Source organism: Panicum hallii, chromosome 5 (genome assembly GCF_002211085.1).
Source record: "Panicum hallii strain FIL2 chromosome 5, PHallii_v3.1, whole genome shotgun sequence".
NCBI lineage: Eukaryota > Viridiplantae > Streptophyta > Magnoliopsida > Poales > Poaceae > Panicum > Panicum hallii.
Genome location: NC_038046.1, coordinates 33171351 through 33183560, shown reverse-complemented (window position 1 = coordinate 33183560; position 12210 = coordinate 33171351). Strand labels below are relative to the sequence as shown.

The 12210-nt window shown below is 44.0% G+C and overlaps 2 protein-coding genes across 2 annotated transcripts; one reads left to right on the top strand and one right to left on the bottom strand.

Moving 5' to 3' along the window:
* Positions 1-1974: 1974 nt before the first annotated feature.
* LOC112894077 (protein DMP10-like) lies at positions 1975-2989 on the bottom strand. Its single transcript, XM_025961671.1, has one exon. The coding sequence runs from the start codon at positions 2949-2951 to the stop codon at positions 2283-2285; it is 669 nt and encodes a 222-aa protein (XP_025817456.1). The 5' UTR covers positions 2952-2989; the 3' UTR covers positions 1975-2282.
* Positions 2990-10338: 7349 nt separating this feature from the next.
* On the top strand, positions 10339-10818 carry LOC112892611 (phosphopantothenoylcysteine decarboxylase subunit VHS3-like). The gene has a single exon (XM_025959744.1). It carries the CDS (start codon positions 10339-10341, stop codon positions 10816-10818), a length of 480 nt encoding a protein of 159 aa, XP_025815529.1.
* The last annotated feature ends 1392 nt before the right edge of the window (positions 10819-12210 follow it).

The window sequence follows — 12210 nt, the reverse complement described above, 5'->3', positions numbered from 1 at the left end:
GCTCCTATGTCCTACGGTAGGGTGTGTTCGCGTATATATTCATAGTGGTGTGTATTTGCATATTTATATACGTGTCGTGTTACTCTTATTCCGCATAGAAAAAACATAGTTAGATGTTGACCGGTAGGAAAATTTGTTTTTATAAATATTTCTTAAGTAAATATTAGAAAATTTAACTGGGAACAAATCTAAAGTGGTTAATTGTATGCCGTGCTTGTGCAAACCTAATTGATAGCTAGAGCTTCTTGAAAAGCTGCTAAAAACTCTCTAGCTGATTTATGGCCACTGTATGGTAACTTATATACAACTAATACTTTTCAACCATCATCAATGGCAACAAATCTCTACTATGAATTTGTAATGGCACGACGTGGTCCACCTTTAGTTTCCGTGGTCCACCTCTAGTTTCCGCGGTTCCAAAAGTTCCAAGCAATGACGTGGAAACGCAAGATGCAGGAAGCGTAGGTGTGAACACTGATGAGCGTGATCGCTAGTGCCCATCAGTAGGGATGTAAATGGTACCGATATTTTCCGACCATCCGACTGAGAGGGTTGGATAGTGATTCGGATATTATTTTTGAATATCCGGTTATTTTTTCGGATATCGGATACGAATTTGGATAGTTAATGCGGATATCGGATTTGGATATAAGATGAGAAGGGTGGTATCCGTCGGATATCGAATATCCGATTGGATAATCCGGATTGTTCAATCAGATACTAAATTTGAATAGTTGAATTATAACAGATATATATTAATAAAAATCTAATTTAATCTCTAAAAATTTATAACTAATTCATTTCAAATTAGAAAAATATAAATTTAGCACCATAATTTTTCTAAAAATATAATCTAACCATTGGCACTCTATTAAAATTGGATCTTATTTATTCCTAGTATAGTTCAAGAACTAAACTCGAACTTTAGCAATAATTCGACGGTTAAAATTAGACTTGTTCCATTTTAATAAAAACTCAATATCATCACTTCAGCAATAATTGATCTCCTACATATTTATACATGTAATAATTTAGAATGTTAATGTTATGTAATTGAGTGCCCAAAATAGTAGTCATTTATTGTTAATTTGGTTAACCAAGGATGATTTTAGTTTGAATATAGCCTCCTGAACAGATGAATCGATTTGAGTGCTTGTAAAGTATCACTCATATAATAAGTCACAATGTTGTATAATTGAGTGTCTATCTAGCAAGTTAGAATATCATATAATCGAATCTCTCTTATCTATATAATAAGTTAGAAATGATCATGTAACAGTTTGTTAATTTACTTCGAGAAGCATAATTTAATTAAAATTTGGACTGATAGGACCGAGAAAATGGGCGCACCGTGCTTGTGGACTAGTTCCTGTCGGACCGAGAAAAGTCCATTTCGTACGTCGCTTACGATGGATGCTGGCGCACTACTTGCCTTATAGTTGGCTGGACCCGATGCCGACCTTGGGCATTGGATGAACCTGCACGGTAACATCGAAGTATTTTTTTTTCTGCGATAGATTTCTCCAATTTTGGCTGCATTCAATTTGAAGTCACTGTTTTCTAGTAGGATGTTCAGATTGTTGGTTCTATTGATCGCTGTTTCGGCGTCATCCTCTCGATTTCCGTATCCTCAAACTGTTTCGGCACCCATGGCAACACAAATCACGTCCCCAGTGTGCTTAAATGTGCAACGTCCCACACAAACTCTGTGAGGAGTGCCCCAACACGCGAAGAAGCAAAACTGCCTATCAGTTGGCCGTGGACGTCAGGAGCGAATTGCATGTAGCGTAAGGACGATGCCACATCTTGACATCACACCCTAGACTTTATCTCTTCGGAACAAATAGTTTGTTTAGCAAAAAAGGGGTGCAAAACCTTGTTATGTAAGATGCTTCTAAATGAATTGAAGCCGCGTTCAAGAAGCCAAATATATATACGCTATTAATATTCAATTTATCGACAAAAACACAAGGGTTAATACACAGATATCACTTGTCGACCATTCTTTTATCTTTAGATTCTCCATTTCTTGCACAAGAATTTGACAAACATGCACTATTCATGTACGAAAAGAATTTACCTATCAAACATGTACCTATATATATACAAGTGAAATACCTATTTTCCTGCAAAAACGAAGCACAAAAACCTACAATTTTACCAGCAACAAACTAACGAATACACGTATCATCATGTACATAGTGTAAATTTTTAATTGTGTTCGAGTCAGCTGTACTTTAATAAATTAGCCGTGTATCTGGACTTTTGAGTGACCGGCCGCATCATGCCTTCTGACGGGGAGTTGTATCGCTGTATCCGATGCCCTTCCTTTTCGTTGGGAAGATCAAGAACACAAAGCTCGCAAGGAACGCCGTCCCCAGAGGCAGATTCTTCAGGAGCTCGTTGGTGTTGGCATCAGCGTTGGGGAAGAAGCACCTCTGCAGCCCGACGTCGCTGAACGCCACGGTGAGGAACACCACGGCGGTGAAGAAGGCGTGCACGTAGTCGAGCGGGCGGAGCCGGAGCTTCTGGAGCTCGTCCGCCCACTCCCGCTTCTCCTCCTCCCCGGAGAAGTTGAACACGTTGAACCCGTGCGGCGTCGCCACGCCGTAGTAGAGCTTGCGGTCGCAGCCGACGACGCTGTCGGTGAAGGAGAAGAAAAGGGAGAAAACGGCAAGGACGCCGACCAGCACGGCCGTGAGCCACTGGTTGGAGGAGCTGCAGTTGCCGTGGTTCGTGAAGGACGGGGACAAAGCCTGGAACGCCAGCACCGTGCCCGTCGGCAGGAGCTGCGCTAGGTTGGATGCGCTCGCCATAACCTTGTCTGTCGTTGTCCCGGAGCGCTCTGCCATCGGCATGGTCGGGGGTTCATCCTTAGGTGTCGGCGGTGCTGTCGCGTTGGTCTGCGAAGAAGGCATCTGGATCAGGATGGCCGGAGGTGAAGATGCCATCGTTATATTAGCTAGCTAGCTAGTGTCCTTTGGTTTTGTCTGCTTATATAGGTGAATATAATCCTCGATCGTGGAACAATTCATTGTTGGCGCGTTGATTTGTATACTTCATAGGTGTGGCTGTGAGGAAGGCGTTGTACACGCATGGACTTCAACTCTTCACGCATGTGTGTGGTCAGACAGTCATACTATGAAATCTTGAATATATACGATGTCTTCTAGTTAGGTATCCTACTTGGAATGTTCCCTAGATTTTTAATCTGTCATGAATGGCCAACTTGCGCGGCCTACAGTACAGTGACTTGTAATGAGCTAGTTTCGTTCTTACTGATAAAATAAAGGTTTTTTGTCATGCCACGAATTCCTTCTTCTAGGAAGGTGGGCAAGAAGGCTGTTCACTCAACTTGCATGTACATGCGTGTCTAATTTCCTAAGAAACAGGTTATTTTCTTGCAATATATTTCAGACCAGATGTCATACTCTTTAGGTGAATACATGAAGATGCAATGTCATACTTTAGGATTTTCTTTTGACATGAATTAGAATAAAGTTGCGTTTGGCATGTCTTGAAGATCAAGTATTCCTTACCTATATGCTGTTTCATGACGAAATTTTGTTATAATAATTATCATAGGCTCTGTGTACCAAGGATGAAAAATTAAATGGAGCCTTTCCATTGTCTAAAGTCGCATACTTTTGAATATTCATTCTAGTTGTGAAAAATCATAATGGCGGATCCAATATAGGTCCAGATCGAAGATTATGAAAATCATACTAGAAGCTACCGCGCCATTTGGGGAGACAATACCCAGAGAGCACCATTTCATGTAGTCAAATGTACCAGTATGTGACACCGTCTTTTTTACATTTTGACCCTTTTCATGAAAAAATTTATGTTTGGACCCTTAGTAGACTTATTCCCACGTTCGGACCCTGAGGGTTGGCGTCATGAACAATGGCGCCAAGATCACACGTCTCGACGCTATAATTCATGCCGCCAAGATGCGACGTGCCATGCCTGCCTAGCGCCAACGTGGCAGCCAACTCGGCGCCAGAGATCATGGCGCCGAGCTCGGCGCCGGAGATCCTAGCACCAAGCTGGCATCCCATATAGCATGACCACCTTCCCCTGTCCGAGCCTTCCTTCCTTGTTTCTTACCCTGTCTCGGTTTTTCTTTCTCTCCCCCACCCGTCCAACCTCATTAATCGACATATTTAACCTTGAAAACTTTGATTTGATCCGTAGATCTTCAAGAGCAAGGTATGCTCTCTCCCCTCCTTAATTTCTAGCTATTAATTTGGTCTATATTATGTGTATTATTCAGTGTAATTGCTTAGGGTTTAGGTTTTAGTTATTAATATGTGGGAAATCTAGTAAACCAAAGGTGATGACGGGAATAGCCTTCACCCGTTTGCTGCGCCTAGTAGTGTTCCTATGCCGATATGCTTCTGCGGTAATCCTTGCAAGGTAGCTAAGTCTGATGAGCAGGAATCATATAACCAGAGATATTGGATGTGTGAAAATTATACGTTCGACCCTACACCTCGTCAGATCCCCATTGGGTTCCTGGTAAGAATATTTATTTTTTGTAGAATATTTTCGGTGTCATATAGAATCATGTATGCTTTATGAGTAATAATATGTGTGTAACAATTGAATGTTTTGTAGGCCCCTCCCCCGCTTTGTGACTTTGAGCAGTGGATCGACACTGAGATTAAAGAGGAGGATAAGGAGTATCTGCGTAGAATGAAGCAGTGGGATGCGGAGCGGAAGAAGTTGTTAGAGCAGAGACGGCAAGAGGAGGCAGCAGAAAAAGAGCAGAAAGAAGAGCTGGAAAAGAGGCATGCTACTCAGCACAAGGAGGAGAGGGAACACAAGCTGGAGCGTGTTCGCCGTGCAAAGACAGCAATAGAGAATCCAAATGCATTGAGGAAGGGAAAGTGGCCTCATTGCACTCAGTAGTATGCAAGATTTGCTAGTTGTATGGTTTATTCATGTAATGAACTTGTCATTCTGTTCTGATGTACTTGACTTTTTATTGTGTTATCATGTATTACATCTTCCATGTGTCACTCTGCTCTCATGTACTTGACTTTCCAAGCACTGATCATTTATTTCATCTTCCATAAGCTCAAGTGTCGTTCTTTCATTGATGTTGTTCATAATATTTATTTTAATTTGTGCATAACTAACAAAACAAGGTAACGTAATGGGATCAAGACTAACAAAGTAGTGCATTACATAATAGAACATGCACAACACATGTAGTGGCATGTGAGGACCGGTACGAAACAAGGGTAAACAGGTCCTGGACTAAACCTAACATACTTTAGGTAATTGGCAGTAGTAGGCGACTATCTCCTCATGTGCATCTCCGGACAGTGAGCAAAGTGCCGCCGAAGCCACGTGATAGGTATTCCTGAGGTTCGGGTAGCCAGCACCGCCTCATGAAGCCCTCTCCCGAGGAAGGCCTCCACACGACCCCTCCAACCGTCAGGCCTACCCTGGCCGGTGACTGGACGACCTGTGACACTGAGACCAAGAAATTTCTGAGCGTCCTCCAGTGTCACTGTCATCTCACCACAAGGAAGGTGGAAACTATGAGTTTCCGGCCTCCACCTACAAAAAATGCACAAAACTTATGCTGAGTTACCCCGTTGACCTTGGAAAATGAAGACGAAGTGGATTAATTGTTAATGATTGTACCTGTCAACCAAAGCTGTGATCGTTGTGGAGTTTATGATAGGCAACCCATGGTGAACCTGGTACGATATGATGTCGAGGCCAGCCCTCTCTAGGAGAGGGGTGTACCTATCGTTGTATCGCATATCGTAGAACTTATCATGGATTCGAGTATGAAGAAGGGGCAGTTCCTGGAGACATTGAATTATTTTATTAGTACCTCAACATAAATTTTAAAGAGTGGCACAAACAGATAATGTGGAACATAAATTTTGTTTATTACCTCCCCTTCCGTGGTGCATCGTCCTCGGTGGTTCTGCTTGTAGTACGGATCGAGCAGGTATGGTGCCTCCATCCTACAAAAATAAGATAGCAATTTAGTGAACAAGTATTAGAAAGAACAAATACAAAAATGAACAAATTAACAAACTCTAATTAAGTAAGACATGCATATACATAAAATGAAGTAAACATTAAAACAAAATGGTAGTGTACAACAGCTATTTGCACCTTACTAAGCAGCCAACTGCATGTACGCGTGTTGTGACCAAGTCCGCCGCATCTACCACATTTATTTTCATCGGGGTCAGAAAGAAAGGGGGTTCCTCTCCTCCATCTAGTTCTTTCTGAAACCTGGTCCATGACCATCTTGAATCTCATCCTCTTCCTAGTTCTTCCAGGCTTTTTCCAACGGGCCCCTGGATCCGCAATATATTTCAGACCCGTATATGTTGGCCACTGTCTCTCATCTAGGTACACTACACCAAAGTCGCTCAATTTCGTTGGCCAGATGTAATTTCGTCGGCCAAAATCAAGCCGACGAAAATAAATCATTTATTTCGTCGGCCAACGCAGGCCAACGAATTTAGATTTTGTTTTCGTCGGCCTAACACAGGCCGACGAAAACGGGTTCATATTTTTGTCGGCTAGGGCCTGGCCGACGAAACAAATAGTCCATTTTCGTCGGCCTGCCGACGAAAATAGACCTAATTTCGTTGGCCCGATGGGCCGACGAAAATAGAGGTAACCTAATAGGTCATTTGAATCTCGTTCCAGACCCCCACACTCACACTACTCTCTTCTCTCCCCCGCGCCTGAGCCCCCCACCCCCCCACCCCGCCGCCACCGCCCCTGGGCCCGCAGCCACCGCCCCCGCCGCGGCTTGGCCCCGCGGCCCCCGCCGCTGCCCCGCGCGGCCACCCGCTGCCGCCCCGCGGGCCCCTCGCCGCCGCTTGACTATTGCTCACCAATTCTCCTTTCATTCAAAGTGCTTTGCTGCAGCTCCACACTGATTATTACTCATTCATAATTATGTAGTGTTCACATTCATGACTACAAAAACTTTTGTCACGGAAAACATCTGATGTTCTATATTGCTTTAAAGCCTTTGATCATAACTACAAATTCTCGGGAATAGTAGTTGAAGTCTCCATCCACTGCTCTCTCTTGCATGTGTGCATGTTTAAAACATTTTTACAGTCTTCATGTTATGGAAATTATGGATTTCGTTATAAGAAATTGTTGTTCTTCTGCTGGTTTCCAGGAAATTGCTGAGGGAGGTGGCATCTGGAGGGCGTGATGCCGAGCGGGTGAAACTTAAGTTGAAAATTGTAGTAGAGGTGATATATCATCTATCTGTCTGCATATGGAGTTTCTGTCTACAGAACGAGCATGATTGAAATGGACTCTAATTTCAGGAGTTTACTTTGCTCTTCTTTGCTTTGTTTGATATTCTTTCCTTGTGCTACCAAGCCTTAACCATTTGTATCGATTGATAATTGAGTGTGTCCTTTGTTTTGGAATGAAGTCTGTAGACTATGACACGGAGGGATCTGTCTTACGTGTGCGTGGAAACAATATCACCGAGAATGATCATGTGAAGGTTAGTGATTCTTGGCTTAATAATGCTACTGTATTAAACCTAGTTAAGCTGACCTCTTTCTTCCTGAATGAAGATCGACCTGCCGGGGGTACGAGGTCCTGTAAGACTAGTTAGGCCAAAGCTGAAATGGCTGCTTTCCACTTATTTTACTAATGGATTTAAACTTGCAGTTTGATGGCATGATAATGCTATCCTTTTGTCCCCTTACTTCTGAGCTTGTTGATTGATGCCCATGAACCTAATGTTCTTTGCAGTCTTTGTTGTTTATAGTTTTTGTAATAATTTTGTAGTTCGGACTTGGGAAATAAATCAAGAAGTTATGGCTTTTCTGTTTCCGTCTGTTGAGATTAGAATAGCATCGTCTCCACTATGCTTATTATGGTGCATGGTCGCGATGACACATGTCATTCTGCTTTGTTGCTACTGTTTCTTCAATGAAGTTTTTGCGTCTTGTGTAGGAAATTTGGGATTGGTTAGCCCTTGAAACTATCCAGCAAGCATGTGGTATGTGATTTTGTCCCATCGTTGGTAAACATGGATTATCTGCTTAATCAAATATTCACCTCATCATCTATTGGCAGAAGGTGAGTAGAATTATTGCGCCATCACTAAGCAACAAATATCGATTTCTATAATATCTATTGATTTTTTTTATTCTATGTGTAAGGTGATAATGTTGCTATCTACATAAGAGTTTATATCTTAACAATTAACTCCTCTGAACTCTGGTTTCCTTATGCTAAGAGTGTTTGTGTATCACTTTGTGAATCCTTGATTGCTGTAAACTAACGAAAGCTTCCTGGTGTTCCACATATATTATGCAGCTGTTTTTTTTAAGCAGACGCCTAGTATTTTTGTCGGCCAGGTGGGCCGATGAAAATATGCTCTATCATTTTCGTCGGCTGGATGGGCCGATGAAAATATGATGAATATTTTCATTGGCCTCGCTGGCCGACGAAAATGTGAACATATTTATTTTCGTCAGCCAGCACGGCCGACGAAAATAGTTTTATTTTCTTCGGTTGCCGACGAAAAAGCACTTATTTTCGTGTACTTTATTCCGTCGGCCTAATTTCATCGGCTGACCGATGAAAATAGCTATTTTCGACGGCTTTCGGGCTATTTTCGTCGGTTGCCGATGAAATTACACTATTTTCCTATAGTGGTAAGGCTCAAATCGGGGAGACCATGTAAGTACAGGCTGCCAACATTGAACTCCCACGATATCCTGCTCTTGTAGGCAAAGTTGCGGTGCCGAGCTACTGCAATATAATGGGAACATAGAAAGTGGTCCTGTCTTGTTCTCCCACATGTGCATGAGAAATCAATCAGCATGACAATATGTTGTCAGTCAAAACCCACCGGCGAGCAGCGACAGGCAACACGAGGAGCTGGGAGGCTCCCGGAACTGCTGGTGGGCTCCGGTCCCTCGGTCAACGGCCCAGGATCTGGCACACGACTTGGTGTCTGGGTTGCTAGGCGTGCCACTTGACCTTGTACCTGATCAGGAAGGTGTGGAAGTGATTTCGGTTAGTTTCCTGCATGCATAGACACGTTCAAACATTAGTCCGAGCCGTGATCGGCTCATCGGATGACCCCTGATATCGGCTGTAAAGAGCCGATTGTCTCCCAGTATCAGATTGGATCTAAATATTTAAACAAAGTGCGTATATCTGATACTAATATAAACTTGCTTTGTAATCAATAAGCTAATTCAATCTACGACAGTTAAAGCTTTCACCACATAACCGGAACATCCTACGCGTAGTTAAGCCTAACAAATACGAAAGATAACAGAATAGCAAACCTAAACAGAGGCCTAAAAACCAACAGAAAGCCGATTCCCGGAACAATCCCACTTTAGATTAATATAAAGCATCAAACGTACTGCTGGATCATTTAACTCATTTGAAGGGCTTAACCATGCGGATATTCAGCTAAATCTTTGATGAAAAAGACTAACCATAACAGATTGGATCTACTAATCAAAGCAGAGCAAGGTGCTGCCCTTACACCCGAGATCGGGCACGAAGACAGCTAAACGCTTACGGGTGACAAGCAACACATGAGTACAGTATGAAAAGCCGATGCATTCCTATAAGCGTTAAGATAACTAATGTTACTCGTCATCAACAACGCTTCAGTATGAGAAACACAAAGATGAAGAGGTAGGGACGATGCTGCCCCGATCACACGAAGCGTGATCGGGACTGCATAGCACTTACCCGAAGGAAACCTTGAACCAGGGGTGGCGATGCGCCGAGAGTTGTTCGCAAATGGTTCTTGTTTCTGTTTTTCTTCATTCGTACTCTAGGGTACATATTTATAGTCTGGAGATTTGCTTCTCCTAACCAATCCTAACTGACTACGACACGAATCCTAGCTATCTCTATCTAAACTAACTTAAACGCACACACATATCTAGATACATGGCCAATCTGGCCTTAAACCGCCCGCGCAGGGGCCGATTCGCAAGCCCATTACAATTATCCTTTGAGCCCATTTTGCTCGCGGCCCACCTTCTGGTCCAGCCAAATTATGGTGATAACACATGCCCCCTGGTTTTGGCAATAATTATTCCGAAACCATTTTTTTTCTCTTTCCATCGCCTCACCTCTTGGTCTTCCGAAATCCGTATACGCGCGCCGCTTCCACTTCCACGGGATGTGACTACTCTGCATCTAACTCTTTGGAAACTGTCACGGTGCCGATTCATATTCCACTCCTGCCTTTATAAGCCTGCCCCTGGTAGATTTCTTTTTCACTCATCTTCTTCCTTCAGCCATTAGCAACCGCGCCAATATGCCCTTCCTTCCCTCGCAATGGATTCCTCTTCCTCTGCTTCCTCTGTCATCTCCTTTGAATCTGAGATGACCCGGGAGATGACCCCGGAGTTCGACCCCATTGCCGCCTACGAGGTCTGCGCTCCTCTGCACTGGGATGCAGAGGAGTGGGATTTCCAGGCTTGGTCAGAGGTTGATGAGTCCCTGACTGACGGTGAAGATCTCCAGCTCCTCCTCGGCGGGGAGCTGGATGAAGACGATGACAACAACATGTCCTGGGAGGAGGACTTCTCCACCTCGGAGGAAGAAGTTGATACCCCATCAACCGAGGACGACTCGGCGGCAGGAGGCTTCCTGCTTGGCGGGTCGTCGGAGGATGACGACGATGATGACGATGAAGAAGCCGAAGATAGCAGCGGCGACAGCGGCGAAGACGATGGCGGCAACGACAGCAGCGACGACGCCAGCGCGGCCCCTCCGATCAAGTGCTGCAAAGTCTTAGGCACCTACTGGTGGTAGATCGTAGGATCAAGCTGATAGATCGGCTTTAGGAGCAATCGGCTCCCCTTTTGTAATGATTTTCCCTTATGAATCAAATCCTTTCATTTTAGTTAGCAACTGTCAAAAGCCGATTTACCGGGAGCCGATGGCAACGCATCGGTCATTTCCCTCAAAGTGCCGATCCGGATCTGAGTAGATCCCTGACGTAATACCATCTTCTTAAGTCTAGAACCTTCCCAAAACAGATCTCCACAGATTCCCCGAATCCAAGTTGCGCTCCCAAACCCTTGCTCATAAATCTAATTGCAAAACCCAAACCAAAACCTCAGAGTGCGAACTCGAAACTCGCAAAGCAAACCCTAGATCCAGTTTCCAAGTCTTCGATCACCATTAGAGTTTCAGATGGCGGAACCCTCGAATGCTGATGCGGGCATCCTTGGTCTGAAGGTAAAACTCCGACCTTTCGCTAATTTAATGAAGTAATTATTCGAACCCTTGAAGCATTGAATGATCCCTTCCTGTTATTTGGCTCTTATCGATCTTTCAGGTTTCAAACATTCTTTTGCCGCATCCTTCTTCCCCCAATTCCTTTTGCCTTGGGCCTCGTTCTTATGAGAGTCCAGTAGATTTGATTTCTTGTGAGGCTAACAGGATCCCATTTGTAAGCCAAGACATAGATTTAGATTCCTGGGCCGACAGCCTGCGTGCCTGGCCGAATCCTCCCGAGGGCTGGGTATCCTGGTACAACAGAGTAGCGAAAACCTACCAATCCACATGGGAGACCATAGGAATAGCCGATGCTCTGTCTCTATCATTGTCCCCCCTTGAGAAGAATGAGAACCTTCTGAAGACCATCGGCTATTTTTGGTCTGATGCCCTGAACTGCTTCTTATTTGGCCATGGGCCGATGACTCCAACCCTCATGGATGTCATGATGATTACTGGCTTGGAAATTGCAACACCCAGCCCCTCTGCCTTCAGACTGCCTGAGGTCCCCATTAAATTGTCCTCCAAAACAGAGTGCACAAACTGGGGTGCCTACCTAAACCAGCACATCAAAACCAAAGGCCTTGTAACTGAAAAAGAACATACGGCGTTTCCGAATCTCTAGTTGGAACACTTATTCTATGGTCCTTCCCTTGCCCCAACCAAAAACTACCTCTCCCTAGCATATGAACTAGCCAAAGGTAATACTGTTGGCCTTGGTAAATTGTTCCTTCAGGAAGTCTATAGATATCTTCATCTAATATCTTCGAGCCTGCTTACCCAAAAGAAACTCAGAACCGGTGGTCCCTGGTGGTTCATCCAGTTATGGGCTCACCTATATTTTCAGAACCACATACCAAACTTCTCTGTTCTAGCCAATAACTCTTTTCCAGATCAGAGTGGGAGACGAATCAGGTGTACCAG